Consider the following 15,008-nt stretch of genomic DNA (forward strand, 5'->3'; position numbering starts at 1 on the left):
AAGTCATCATCCTTCTTCCTCCAGCTCAGGAGAAATGCTAATTAAACTGCCCATGATTTCTAGAGAATCTTCAGAAGGAACAAAGATGATACCTAAGCCATCATCCAGAACTAACAGTGACCTCCTGAGAATGGAGATTATAGTGTGATGCCATAACTGAATAGGTTAGAAAGATGAATATTGCATATTGCATTTTCTTATTTAATACAGGTTAATATTTCAGAATATTATAGCCCCTGGAGTCCTTCTAAAAAAGAATATTTTTTTAAGCCCTATCAAGGCTTCCCTGGTGGTTCAGTGGTAAAGAATTCTCCTGCCAGTGCATGAGACACGGGTTTGATCCCTGATCCTGAAAGATCCCACATTCCACGGAGCAACTCAGCCCATGTGCCATAGATACTGAGCCTGTGCTCTGGAGTCCAGGAGCCACAACTACTGAAGCCCATGCACCTAGAGCCCATGTTTCACAAGAGCAGCCACTGCCAGAAGAAACCTGTTTACCGCAACTAGAGAGCAGCCTGTACAGCACAGCCAAGAAAATAAATATAAATAGATCAATACATTTTGGAAACGCCCTATTACCTATTAGGTTGCTGCCATTCAGGAACCAGGCTCAGGATCAGATGCTTAAGCAGGAGTTCATAGATACTTGTGGGGTTGATTAACCAATAGTGTTCTTAACCATAAATGTAAACGGTAGCAGTGCCCACCTGGTATTGAGCAGTTACTGTATGCCAGATGGCACTTGGTGTCTTCCCTGAGGACCACACTCATCTTCCCAGCAATCTAGGCTGAGCACCACCTTCTGTGTTATGGATGCATTGAGCGCTTACTACCTGCCATCACCCTGGCACGTGCTTTAAACCCCTCCTCCCATGGACTGTGGTAGAATTCCTGGGAACTGCCCACTTGACAGGGGCTCAGACGAGGTACAGAACTTACCCAAGGTCACCCTCAAGTTGGTGCTACAAGTTCTAGAAGAAGGAGCAGGGCATGTTTTAGAGATGAAGTCCGGGGATGCTGGAGACAATGCTGGTGTGCACACTTGCTCCCTTTTAAGTGAGATCTCACTTTCCTCCAAAGCACAGTTGGTTCATCACATCCTCACTGGGCACCTGGGTGGTGCCTGAGAGATGTGCTCGGCATGGATGGGAGTAGGCCAGTGAGGGCCTGCTGTGGGCATGAGGAGCCCAGCTGGGAGGACAGGCTGGTTTCTGTCTGAGAGAGGCCCTGCAGGCAAGACGCATGCCATAGTGGCAGGTACAAATGCTCTGTAGCAAGAAAAGGAGCATCCACTGTCACCCTTTCTTACCTGGAGCTCGTGTACATCTCACAACAGGTCAAAGGGGATAGGTCAGAGGGGACTGGGTTTGACCAACGTCAGGAAAAGGCACTGTGACCACACAGAATGGTAAAGCAGTCATTTCACCTGGTCCCTCCTCCCTGCCCTGCCAGTAGGAATGGTCATTTGAATTTTGTTTGGATTTCTTTGTGTGTGTGTGTATGTTTGAACTGCACTGATTCACTCTTCCTTCATCAACAGGCAGTTTGCTGGATTTCCTGAAGAGCGATGAGGGGGGCAAGGTGCTGCTTCCGAAGCTGATTGACTTCTCTGCTCAGGTGATGTATGAAAAAGCAGCTGTAAAGTGCTGTAAATGTCCCCCTGCTTCAGACTCGGGTTGGAACTGCACTTCTAGGGGGAAGGCATTAGGGTTGTGTTTCCTAGTAGACCTTCGAAGGACAGGTCCTTGGAGGTGGCGATGGGTGTTCCTCTTGGAACGTGTGTGCACGTGTTGAGTGTTGACATGGGTGCTCTTGCGTCTGACCCAGTCCACCTCTTTATACTTGCGTTCATTTCTGCATGAAAGATAGAAACAGCACCACTGAGCTGATCAGTTTCGTGCATTCTGGAGATAAACTCCATGCGGTATAAGCATGGTACCTTCTCAGTGATGTATATGTAGTGTTTAAGTTACTAAGTTCTGATGCCTCAGTGTTCTGGGAAACAGAAGAACTATTTTCCTTCCCTCTCTACCCCTCTTTCACTCCTTCTTGCTGGATGTGTCTTTAGGATTCTGAGAAATGTTCATTTTTAACACTTCTAGTACTAACCTCGGGCTGCCTAGGTGGCTCAGTGGTAGAGAATCTGCCTGTCTTGCAAGAGATGGGGTTCAATCCCTGGGTCAAGAAGATCCCCTGGAGAAGGGAATGGCAGTCCACTCCAGTATTCTTGCCTAGAGAATCCCATGGACAGAGGAGCCTGGAGGTCTAGAGCCCATGGGGTCACAAAGAGTCGGACATGACTGAATGACTAGCACCTTCTTTTTTTCACTTTCTGAGAAGATGAGACCAGAGGAACAAGTTAGTCCTCACATAAAACACTTTGAGTAGCAAAGGCCCACAGCACATGCCGTGCAGCAGAGTGTCAGGGGGCAGAGTCAGAGCCCAGCATCCTGGACTGAGCTGGTGCCAGTGCTTGGACACTCAGTGGCCACTGTCAGGGGGCCTTTTCCTCTTTGGATTAGTGTCTTCACCTGTTTAAGGGGTATGGTCATTCCTGCTCCAAGGAGAGGTGTTGAGGGTAGAGTCAAATGAGCTGGCGCGGACAGGGTGCTTCGGAGCCAGCGGGGAGACACTGAAGAGACCCTGGGGGTGACTCCCCCTCCCTGCAGTAAAGGCGAGGGAAGAAGTCGTCCTGCTTACCCTCACCTCGTCCGCACAGCTGGGGCTCTTAACAGGTCCCTTATCCCAGTAGGCAATTCAAACGGCATCTACAACTCCAATATCTAGGGTGGAAAGAAGCATGATTGTTGTCGTGGGGGCTGAGAAGGCAGCCCTGACTTTTGAACCCTTTTCTCAAACTCTCTAAGCTGCCCCGTGAGGCTCTGTGGGACCCCCAGGCTCTAGGCCAATATTTTTGTTTTGTTTTAAGATTTTTTGATGTGGATCATTTTTAAAGTCTTGATTGACTTCATTACAACATTGCTTGTTTTATGTTTTGGATTTTTTGGCCGAGAGGCATGTGGGGTCTTAGCTCCCCGACCAGGGATTGAACCTGCACCCCCTGCATCGGAAGGCACAGTCGTAACCACTGGACCTCCAGGGGAGTCCCCAGGCCCACGCTTTGAAAACCATTGCTGGGCAGTGAGAAGAGAGATGACTTGGGCTCAGCTCTGGACCCCGCATGGACAGGAGTCAGGAGACCGAGAAGGCAGAGGCTCACGAGCCCGTGTCACTCTCGGCACCATTATACGAGGCGGGGGAGCCCTGCCAAGGAGTCCCCACTGGATGCGAATGTTGAGGGGTGTCGTAAGGGCTTGTGCACCTGCTTCTCAGAAGGGGAAGGGGGCTGTGGAAGAGGAGGTCACGTGGCCTGGAGGCCTGGATGGTCATCCCTGTCTAGGTTCTCGGGGTCTCATTCGTGCTTGCCATTCTGTAGGGTGGAAATTAGCACATCAGGTTGTGTGCTATGTCTGGGTAGGACTTATCTTGTCACAAGGGTACTTTGTATCTGGTTTTGTATAGCTTATCTTATAAAACCTTATCTTGATATAGTTCTTAAGGTTCAAGTCAAGGCCTCCATCTCTAATCTTTAACTTTCAGATTGTGGGTTCCAGGAGGGGCCAGGGAGCAGTCGAGGTGCCCACCCCTGGTCACCGTCCAAGCCAGCATACTGCATCCAGCTCACAGAATGATGCTCTTGTTCATCCGTCTCAGGCTGGCTCTCCCAGCAGTGACCGCTGGGTACCACGTCTAGTTTAAGAGCAGGAGAATTGAGTGTCTGTGGAGGGTCAGCAGCACCAGGGAGCCCCTAGCAGGTGGGGTCAGCTCAAAGCTCAAGGTCCTTAGAACTGAATTCCATCTCCTTAAGATCATCTTTGTTCATAGGGCAAACCTCGCCTCAACTCTCCCCCAGCCCTCCCCTCTAGGGGGAGCTACTGAGATCTCCTGTTGTCTGTTATTAATTGTCATCCATTTCATCTGCTTGTGGCTTTTCTTATTATAATATTGGAGGGACCTGCACCTTGGCAGTGAGGGTGGGGCATGTATGCCTCAGTTTCGGTTTGAAATCCTACACCGCACACATCCGATCGCTGTCAACCATGCCGGCCACCCCATCCCTCTGTGATAGTCAGTTCCCTTTATGACTGGCACTCCCCACACTCCTCCATCTTCATGGGCCTTTCTGAAACCATCTCTGTACAAAAAAAGTCATCTCTGAATTGTTTCTCCTTCTCCCCTCCATCATGTGCCAGTAATGAACATTGTCGCTTTCCCATAGTGAATAACTTGTTTGATCCCTGGGTCGGGAAGATCCCCTGGAGAAGGAAATGGCAACCCACTCCAGTATTCTTGCCTGGGAAATCCCATGGACAGAAGAGTCTGATGGGGTCTCAAAAGTCAGACATGACTCAGCGACTAAACAATGATCAATAAGGTGACACAGGACACCCAGTTTCCTAATAAACCAATCTTCTTACCCCTTACCTCCACTTGACTATTGAAAGTGGAAATGGGGTAAAGCAGAAGAATTGGTGGATCTGAGTGGTATTTGAACTCAACAATCAGTATCCTATAAAATACTTTTATACTTTCTTTCTTCCATCTGCACTGTCAGTAGCATCAGAGATCTGGGAAACTGAGTGTTCACAAGAGGCTATGGTTAAATTCAGTAGTTTTTGCAATGGGAGACTGAGAGCAGAAATAAACCAGTTGACTGATTCCCATCCCCAGAAGAATAAGGAAATGGGGGTGGGGGTGGGGCATGTGAGGGGCAGTGCTGGGACTTTTCCCAGACTCTCCTTTCAGCAATTCTTCCCGCTCCCCACCAGCTACTTCCCCATGCTCCTCTCCCCTCCGCAAGCTCCCTCAGGGCCCATCAAGATAGGAAGTGAGTTGTGAGAGCTGATTTCATCACTTCCTGTCTCAGGATGAGCTCTGAAAAGTTCCTCGGAGCCCCAGTGTCATCGACCAGCCCACCTCAGGCCACCCGTCTTCCTCTCCACTTAGTGGAGATTAAGAAATCCCAACTGAGTCAGCCATATCCAGTACGTTTCTTGTATTAAAACTATCTTGTGCTGAAGTAGAAAAATGACCCCTTTGCAAAGGAAGTTTGATACTTTCAAAGCAGAGAGACTGTCCAACTGCTTTCCAGCCCTTGCCTCATGTAAGAGACAAAAATGAACTTGGAAAGAGGAGTGGGTGAAATCTGGGAATTTCCTTCAGCAGAGATGGAAATGGGTTTGTAGACTCATCAAACAGAGAAGGAAAGGAAGTGGGGACTTCACAGTTGCAATATGGAGGTCAGATAAATCATCTTGTAATTCAGGGGAATCAAGGCATTTCTGGAGCTTTGGGGGAACAAAAAGTACCAAAGTCATGTGTGAGTACAGCTGCAGTACTGTCCGTGGCATTTTCCAGGCAGGAATATTGGAGTGAGTTGCCATTTCCTCCTCCAGTGGACCACGTTTTGTCAGAGCTCTTCACTATGAACCATCCATCTTGGGTGACCCTGAATGGTATGGCTCATAGCTTCATTGAGTTACACAAGCCCCTTTGCCATAACAAAGTTGTGGCATGCTACAGTCCATGGGGTCACAAAAAGTAAGACATTACTTAGCGACTGAACAACAACAAAACTGCAGTAAAGATGGGAAAATCAAAGTTGTTGTTATAATCATGGCAGCAAGTAGCATTTCTTTAACTCTTCCTAGATGATAAAACACTTCTACCTCCATCATTTAATCTGAGCCCAACCACCTTGAAAGCATTTATATTGTTGTCTAATACATTTTACAGATGGAGGGGTGACCTTGGACTTATCCAAGGTTACAGCTGGTGGTAGAACTGCTGTGCTCCATCATGGCTCCTCTGACTCTAGATAACTGGTCCTTTCCTCTGCACCCCACTGTAATTTCATGATCAGAGTTGCCCTGTGGTCATCTGCACCAGACATTTTGCTAATATGTATTTCCCCCTTTTATAGATTTTGATTATCAGAATTAATAATATCTTTAGTGGCTCTTTTTTTCCCCAAAGAATCTCTATCTCCAAGATGCAGGTCTTTGTGTCACATAATGATTGTGCTCAAGATACATTTTGCCTTCTCGTGTTAAAGGGTAAGCCACATTTAAGTTGGAAATCGGGGCCCAAGGCAAGTCAGATACCTCAGTCTACAATCATGTGATTCTCAGCCTGTTTTACCTAACATTAGAGTGTCTGAGTCTGCCCTCATTGAAGTATCTACTGATCAAGAAAACAGGGTATAGATAGGGGATCCCTTGTAATAACTCTGAGTTGGAACTGCCAGTTTGCAGAGATGGTCAATTCCACAAAATCATCTGGACGAGTGCCACCAGCAACAAGGAAGCCCCCAGGTTACTGAGCTGGATGGTTTCCAGTGATGATTTCAGTGGAAGCTGAGCTGGGGCCTCATCCCCTTCCCTGTTCCAGGGTCTCCTCCTCTGTCCCTGATTCCTGGAATCCCTTCCTTTGCCTCCGGAGCCTCCTCCCTAGACCTGACTGCTCCTCCTCCCTGTCCCCACCCCACTCCCCACCTGGCCTGTCTCAGTCATGCTCTCCAAACAACTGTACCTGGTATTTCTTGAATAGAATCGTTTGGTCCTTGTCTTTATTTTTTTAATTTTTTTTCTTAGTCAATCCATCAATAGTTTTTTATTTTTTATTTTTTTTCCCATTTATTTTTATTAGTTGGAGGGTAATTACTTTACAGTATTGTAGTGGTTTTTGTCATACATTGACATGAATCAGCCATGGATTTACATGTGTTCCCCATCCTGATCCCCCCTCCCGCCTCCCTCTCCATCCCATCCCTCTGGGTCTTCCCAGTGCACCAGCCCTGAGCACTTGTCTCATGCATCCAACCTGGGCTGGTGATCTGTTTCACCCTTGATAGTATGCTTGTTTCAATGCTGTTCTCTCAGAACATTCCACCCTCGCCTTCTCCCACAGTTTAAAAGTCTGTTCTATACATCTGTGTCTCTTTTTCTGTTTTGCATATAGGGTTATCGTTACCATCTTTCTAAATGCCATATATATGCGTTAGTATACTGTATTGGTCTTTATCTTTCTGGCTTACTTCACTCTGTATAATGGGCTCCAGTTTCATCCATATCATTAGAACTGATTCAAATGAATTCTTTTTAATGGCTGAGTAATATTCCATAGTGTATATGTACCACAGCTTCCTTATCTATTCATCTGCTGATGGGCATCTAGGTTGCTTCCATGTCCTGGCTATTATAAACAGTGCTGCGATGAACATTGGGGTGCACGTGTCTCTTTAAGATCTGGTTTCCTCAGTGTGTATGCCCAGAAGTGGGATTGCTGGGTCATATGGCAGTTCTATTTCCAGTTTTTTAAGGAATCTCCACACTGTTCTCCATAGTGGCTGTATTAGTTTGCACTCCCACCAACAGTGTAAGAGGGTTCCCTTTTCTCCACATCCTCTCCAGCATTTATTGCTTGTAGACTTTTGGATAACAGCCATTCTGACTGGTGTGTAATGGTACTTTCATTGAGGTTTTGATTTGCATTTCTCTGATAATGAGTGATGTTGAGCATCTTTTCAGGTGTTTGTTAGCCATCTGTATGTCTTCTTTGGAGAAATGTCTGTTTAGATCTTTGGCCCATGTTTTGATTGGGTCATTTATTTTTTCTGGAATTGAGCTGCAGGAGTTGCTTGTATATTTTTGAGATTAATCCTTTGTCTGTTTCTTCATTTGCTATTATTTTCTCCCATTCTGAAGGCTGTCTTTTCACCTTGCTTATAGTTTCCTTTCTTGGGCAAAAGCTTTTAAGTTTCATTAGGTCACATTTATTTATTTTTGCTTTTATTTCCAATATTCTGGGAGGTGGGTCATAGAGGATCTTGCTGTGATTTATGCCAGAGAGTGTTTTGCCTATGTTCTCCTCTAGAAGTTTTATAGTTTCTGGTGTTACATTTAGATCTTTAATCCATTTTGAGTTTATTTTTGTGTATGGTGTTAGAAAGTGTTCTAGTTTCATTCTTTTACAAGTGGTTGACCAGTTTTCCCAGCACCACTTGTTAAAGAGGTTGTCTTTTTTCCATTATATATTCTTTTATATACAATGTATATATGTATATCCTTTGTCAAAAATAAGGTGTCCGTAGGTACGTGGATTTATCTCTGGGCTTTCTATTTTGTTCCATTGATCTATATTTCTGTCTTGGTGCCAGTACCATACTGTCTTGATGACTGTGGCTTTGTAGTAGAGCCTGAAGTCAAGCAGGTTGATTCCTCCAGTTCCATTCTTCTTTCTCAAGATTGCTTTGGCTATTCGAGGTTTTTTGTATTTCCATACAAATTGTGAAATTATTTGTTCTAGTTCTGTAAAGAATGCCGTTGGTAGCTTAATAGGGATTGCATTGAATCTATAGATTGTTTTGGGTGGTATACTCATTTTCACAATATTGATTCTTCCAATACATGAACACGGTATATTTCTCCATCTATTTGTGTCCTCTTTGATTTCTTTCATCAGTTTTTGATTTCTTTCAAAACTGATTTCAAATCAGTTTTGATTTCTTTCATCAGTTTTATAGTTTTCTATGTATAGATCTTTTGTTTCTTTAGGTAGATATACTCCGAAGTATTTTATTCTTTTTGTTGCAATGGTGAATGGTGGTCCTTGTCTTTAAAAGCAGGTTCATATTGACTTTTTTGTATGCAGGAAAATAAATGGAAGAAAATGACTTCAAGTGACCTTTACATGAGTGACCTTTACCCAAAACCTTTAGATGCTTTCGTAGCCTTTCACAGATGAGTCCTTCCTTCCCCACCCCTGGAATACCTGTTTTAAGACACTTGTGTTACCTCACTCCCTGACTTCATATAATCCAATAGAAGACTTAAAACTGAGTCACCAAAAGTCACTCCATCCCCAATTTAAGAGGAGTTTGTTGTCCTTGGCATTCATTCTGAGGTGAAGGTGGAGCTGGAGGCACTTTCCCCAGCTTCACTTTCAGCCTGGGGTCCTGCTCAAGGACCAGAAGGACAACTCTGTGACCACAGGGCCACCAGAGCAGAGAGGTGATGCCCAAGGCCACATGGTGCCCTGCCATGAGTGCCACCCTTCAGCCTTGCCCCCTCTGTGCACTGAGACCCCTTCCCCAGCCTCAGGCCTCGAGAGCCCTGCCCAAGGATGTAGCCCCAGATGGTGGGCTCATAGGTCTTGCCTGGCCCCCTACGCTAGTGGCAGTGGGCTTATCCTTGAGCAAACCCTCCTGGCAAGAATACTAGAGTGGGTTGCCATTTCCTTCTCCTGGGGATCTTCCTGACCCAAGGTCAAACTCAGGTCTCCTGCATTGCAGGCAGATTCTTTACCATCTGAGCCACCAGGGAAGCCAAAAAACTCCTGATGGCCTGTGGGCACACAGCCCCAGCCTTCTTCAGGTTTGCAGCACACCAGGCTCCTATCTCAGTGTCTCTCCCAAGCCCACTCTTGGAGACCACCCACTCTCTCTTTTCTATTTCTTTCAGTGCACGTACTGCAGTGTGAATATTTGGGCAGTTTTGGCTTATCTCTGTCACAGACACTTAGCACAGTGCCTTGCATGCAACAGGGACTCAATAAATATTTGTCGAATGACTGCACTGACCGATGGGGGGCTGCCCACGTTCAGTGTAAAACAACAGAGCCTGCTTCGCATGGCTCTGAATGGTTAATTAGAAGAGCTTATGTTTCTGGTGTTTTCTGGGCCATTCTTCAGGTGGATTTACCCATGAAACATGTTCCCGGTACATTTCTTTCTCCCCTCCCTCTGACCGTGCTGACTTCCTTGTACCCAGCTTACATGATTGGTCAAAATCACAGTGAGAGAAAAAGAAGGAAGTGGAAGAGCAGTAGCCAGACCTTTCTGAAAAGACAAAGAGCTGCCTTGTTTCCATTCTCTGTGGAGTAAAGAACGCCAGGGGGATGAGAAACTATAAATGAAATATTGCACATGGCAGCCAGTGGCGGATGCTTTTAATCAGGAAAACACTTTTATATGGACGAGTTTTTCCTCTCTAGTGCCATTCAGATTCCTTTAAGGCTGGAATTTAGGGGTGAAGGGGCTGTCAGGCTTTTCTTAGCAACTGGGGTTTCCAGCCCTTGTTACCTGGTTATACACACACACACGCGCACACACACACACACATACACACACCCTCGTGTCTATGACATCACTATCTGAGCTGCTCTGAGCTGGAGAACCACCTGCACGTTGGTTGGTAACCATCATATTATACTCAAGTTGGCAGCCGTGTGTTTTAGCTGATCTTCACTGTTTCCACACCTTCCGTTGCCCCCTCTCTGGACCCCAGGCTTTGAGATCCACGAGCCCACCGTCCATCCCAGGATCCCTGGGCACTGCCTCTCAGCACAACACTTGCTCAGGCACCCCCCCTCCATCCCCCAGAGCCCCAGCCATTGTTGGTGGTCATCCAGGCATGTAGACCCTCACACTCAGTCCTTCTGTTTCCTGACTTCCTCTCCCCCAGGACTTTGTTCTCACCTGCCGGAGCCCCACCATGGTTATGACCAGAGACTCTGCCCCTGGGACCCCTGTTCCTGCCCATCAGCCCCCACCCCCATCTGCCTGGTTCCTGCTCCAGGCCTCCAGCTCCAACAGTGTGGGTCCCCTCCAACACCTCCCATCCATTCAGGATGCCCCTGCCTGTCCCCATCCCCACACTCTGCACCACCCCCCATGTCTCTTTTCTCTCCTGACCTGGCTTCTGTGTACCACTTGCCCCCTCCTTTATCACTTACGCTTGGGTCAAGCCCAGCCCTTCACCTGTTTGGCCCCCATTTGCACACGCCAGCCGTGACCACTGCCGACAGAAGGCACTGGCTCTCCTGCTTCTAGACCAGCAGTCGCGCTGCCTAGGGACCCCACACACACACACGTGTCCCCGGACCCACACCCCTCCCCCTCCCACTCTCGTGGGTCACTTGTTGTCGCTCCCTGAGAAGGAGAAGCCAGCACACTCACTCCTTCCTGACTAACGGCCACCTGCGCTGGGCACCAAGTCCTGTCCCCTCTTCCTTTCAAGACGTTTGTGTGCATTTAGTCGCTTCAGTCATGTCTGACTCTGTGAATCCATGGACTGTAGCCCACCAGGTTCCTCTGTCCATGGGATTCTCCAGGCAAGAATACTGGAGTGGGTTGCTATTTCCTTCTCCAAAAGGTTTTCCCAACCCAGGAATTGAACCCACATCTCTGGCATTGCAGGCTGATTCTTTACCACCATGCCCCCTGGAAAGCCCTCCTTTCAAGACATTTCCCTAGAAATTCTGCCCTGCTGTTTTCCCTTCATTTCTGTGCCGTTCCCATAGGAACTATGATACAGCGCTCCCTCTCCCCCTCTCTAGCTGCCTCTACCTCCAGTTAACTTCACCCCATCACGACAAAGGTCCTTGAAGGACCATATTCTCTCTTCACAATTCTTCCCCTCCGGCTCTTTCTCGAGCTCACCAGCTCTCGAGCAAATAGCTCTGGACAAGTCATCCTCAGTGACCCCACGACACAAGTCCAAGGGCATTCCTCAGACTCATAGCGGCATGCTTGATCTCTCTCTCCTCCCAGACATTCCTCTTCACTTGACGTCTGGGACACGGCTCTCTGGTTTTCCTCCCACTTCACTGGCAGTTTCCTCCTCGGCTCCCAGCATTTAAACCCTGGAAGGTCCCCAGAGTCAGTCCTCGGACCTCCTCTTTCTCCAGATTCACCTCCTGAGTGATCTCATTGAGAGCACTGTGTACTTTCCTAGGGCTGACATAACCAGTTACCACCAACTGGGTAGCTAAACCATCAGGAATTTTTATCCTCTTACAATTCTGGAAGCCAGACATCCTACATCAGTGTGTCAGCGGGGCTGTGCTCCCTGCATAGGTTCTAGTGGAGGATTCTCCTGCCTCTTCTGCCTCCTGGTGGTTCTTAGAATTCCCTGGCTTGCGGCAGCATCACTGTTTCTTCACAGGCCTTCTCCTCTCCGTGTCTCTTCATGTGTCTTCTCTTATAACAACACTGCTCGTTGGTTTAGTTGTTGTTCAGTTTCTAAGGCATGCCCGACTCTTTGCAACCCCATGGACTGTAGCATTCCAGGCTTCCCTATCCTTCGCTATCTCCTGGAGTTTTCTCAGATTCATGTCCATTGAGTCAGTGATGCTATCCAACCATCTCATCATCTGTCACCCCCTTCTCCTGGCCTCAGTCTTGGTTTAGGGCACACCCTAAATGCATGATGCTTCCCTGGTGGCTCAGACGGTAAAGAATCTGCCTACAACACAGGACACCTGGGTTTGATCCCTGGGTTGGGAAGATCCCCTAGAGGAGGGTATGGCTACCCACTCCGTTATTCTTGCCTGGAGAATTCTATGGACAGAGGAGCCTGTCAGGCAACAGTCCAGAGGGTTGCAAGAGAGTCAGACATGACTGAAGCAACTTAGCAGGCATGCACTATTTCTTTATGGTCAGTTGTGTTTATTTAGTATAGATGAAATCATGCATCTTTTCCTATATTTATTCTTTGTTTGCAGTTTATTTTTCTGGGAATTATTTCTTTAAGCTTTTAACCAATTTTTTTTTTGTTATTCGTTCATCATTATCCCTCCCTTTTAATTGCTCTTTTGATTGGATATTAGCTTTGTACCATATGTGCTGTGTCATATATATTGAACTGAATATTACAGTTTTTCATTTTATTAAAAACTCTCCAGGGAATTCCCTTGTGGTTCAATGGCTAGGGCCCCATGCTCCCAATGCAGGGGGTCCAGGTTTGATCTTTGATCAGGAAACTAGATCCCACTTGTTGCAGCAAAGACCCAACACAGCCAAATAAGTAAAAATAAACTAAACCTTTTTTTAGTTTTAACTCTCCATCAACATGTATGTACCTATTAAAGTATAATATTCTATTCCTGTAACTGTATCGTGATTTCCTTACCATTCCTTGGTTTATGTTCATGTAGATGAATATTTGGGGAATCTCCACTTTTCCATTAATACAAGTAACAAAACTTTTCTTTACTTACTGCACCTGTTTCCTTATGCTCCAGTTGCCAGATAATAAGATCAGAGTAAGAAGATTTTCGAGTCACGTGACAGTTTTTGTTTTCTTTGAGCAGATTTGCACATTTGCATCATGCGACTTGTCCCTCTGCTGGAGGTGTGTGGGGCAAACCCCGTCAGGCCACATTCCTCCTTAGAGGCAACGTTCACGCAGCCATCGCACCTCTTCTCTACTGCAAAAGCTTGGGCAGAAGAACCAGTGGCTTTTCTCTCATTCTTCCTTAGGATAGGTTGAGAACGTTTTGCTTCCTTCTTCTCCTTCCGAGGTGATAAGCACGGTTCATTAGCCGCAGGTTGCAGTAGGTCGTCTTGATAACAGTAGCAGCGGTGAAATTGATGCAGAAGAGGGGCCAGTAAGCAAAGCAGAGTTCCCATCTTAGTGTTGGTTATTCACTGCCCTTTCCTAGGGGTATGGAGTGGGGAGTCCCTGACCTGACTGGGAGGAGGTGATCATCGACAGGTCATCCCTTTTCAGCCTCAGGCAGCTGATATCAGGGAGCCCATCAGTGGACAGAGTCCAGCTCCAGATCCTCCCAAGGGTGGTGGCAGCCGCTCAGCAGGGGAGGCAGTGTGCACGAGGCTGCGCTCGGGCACCTGTGGACAGCGTTCTGCCCACTGCCCCTTGGAGATCAGCCCTACTCTCCATTCACCAATACGACCAGATCTGGATGTGGGTCTTATTATTATTAACAGTGCGTGCTCAGTCGCATCCAACTCTTTATGACCCGTCCTACCTGGCAGACAGTAGCCTGCCAAGCTTCTCTGTCCATGGAGTTCTCCAGGCAACAATACTGGAGTAGGTTGCCATGCCCTTCTCCAGGGATTATTAACAGTAGTAGTAATAACTTCTTTTTATGGTTTAAATAGTAAATTTTATGTTATGTACATCTTCCCACAGTAAAAAAAGTTGCTTTAAAAAAAGGAAATCATATTATTTCAAATAAATAAATAAATAAAGGAAATCACTACTATTTGCTATGATCCCATTTCATCTTTTTTTTTTACCATTTTAAATTTTTATTTTATACTGGGATATAGCCAATTAACAATATTGTGATAGTTTCAAGTAGACAGCAAAGGGACTCAGGCGTACATATACGTGTATCCATTCTCCCCCAAACTCCCCTCCCATCCAGGCTGCCACATAGCACTGAGCAGAGATCCATGTGCTCTACAGTAGGATGTATTAATGTTGGGAATCGTTAATCTCCATCTTGCGTTGAGTAGTCTCGCATTCTCCTTTTCAGTCTCATCTGTCTCATCTCTCAGGTGATGCTATTCTTAGCGCATTTCATAGAGTGGAAAAGTTGAGATTTTGAGAAGAAACTTGCCCCTGTTTTGTATAAAACCCAAGATGACTCATTGTAAGTCTCTGACCCATCGTCACAGCCGTCTGACTATCTTCTGAGGCATCGTTGGTCTACTTCCTGCTGATCCCTAGTTGTGTATTCACACCTCGGCCAGGTCTATTTGAGGTTAGACTGAGGAGTGGCCTGGGGAGGAAGTGGTATGGGAGGAGCCCTGACCACTGCCCAGTTTGACTTGGTCCCCCCAGCTGTGCATGGGCGTCCCTGGCCAGGGTGCCACCACAAGCTGCGGAATGCACTGTGCAGTGGTGGGCAGTGGGTGTGGCCCACTCTGCTGCAACCAGCAGACTTTCCACCTTCTGTTCCTGCTTTCCTACAGCTGGAAGCTCCCCGTTTTATGTTTCAACTGTGATAAAATACACATAACCTAAAGTTTACCATTTCATCCATTATTAAATGCACAGTTCAGTGGCATCCGGCTGGCAGTGGTATTCCCACTGCTGTGTGGACATCACCACCATCTATCTCCAGAACCCTTTTCATCTTGCAGAACTGACACTGTGTACCCATGAAACGTTAACTCCGCTCCTCCCTCCCACCAG

The 15,008-nt window shown here is 46.8% G+C and overlaps 1 protein-coding gene across 4 annotated transcripts in view; it reads left to right on the plus strand.

Moving 5' to 3' along the window:
- The window catches only part of LYN (LYN proto-oncogene, Src family tyrosine kinase), a 107,650-nt gene that overhangs the window by 77,959 nt on the left and 14,683 nt on the right, over nt 1–15,008 (plus strand). For all 4 annotated transcript variants that reach the window (XM_043483581.1, XM_043483583.1, XM_043483582.1 and 1 more), the window contains exon 10: nt 1,544–1,620. In XM_043483581.1, coding sequence (XP_043339516.1) covers nt 1,544–1,620 — 77 coding nt within the window. The remainder of the gene's footprint in view (nt 1–1,543; nt 1,621–15,008) is intronic.

Source organism: Cervus canadensis, chromosome 12 (assembly GCF_019320065.1).
Source record: "Cervus canadensis isolate Bull #8, Minnesota chromosome 12, ASM1932006v1, whole genome shotgun sequence".
Lineage (NCBI taxonomy): Eukaryota > Metazoa > Chordata > Mammalia > Artiodactyla > Cervidae > Cervus > Cervus canadensis.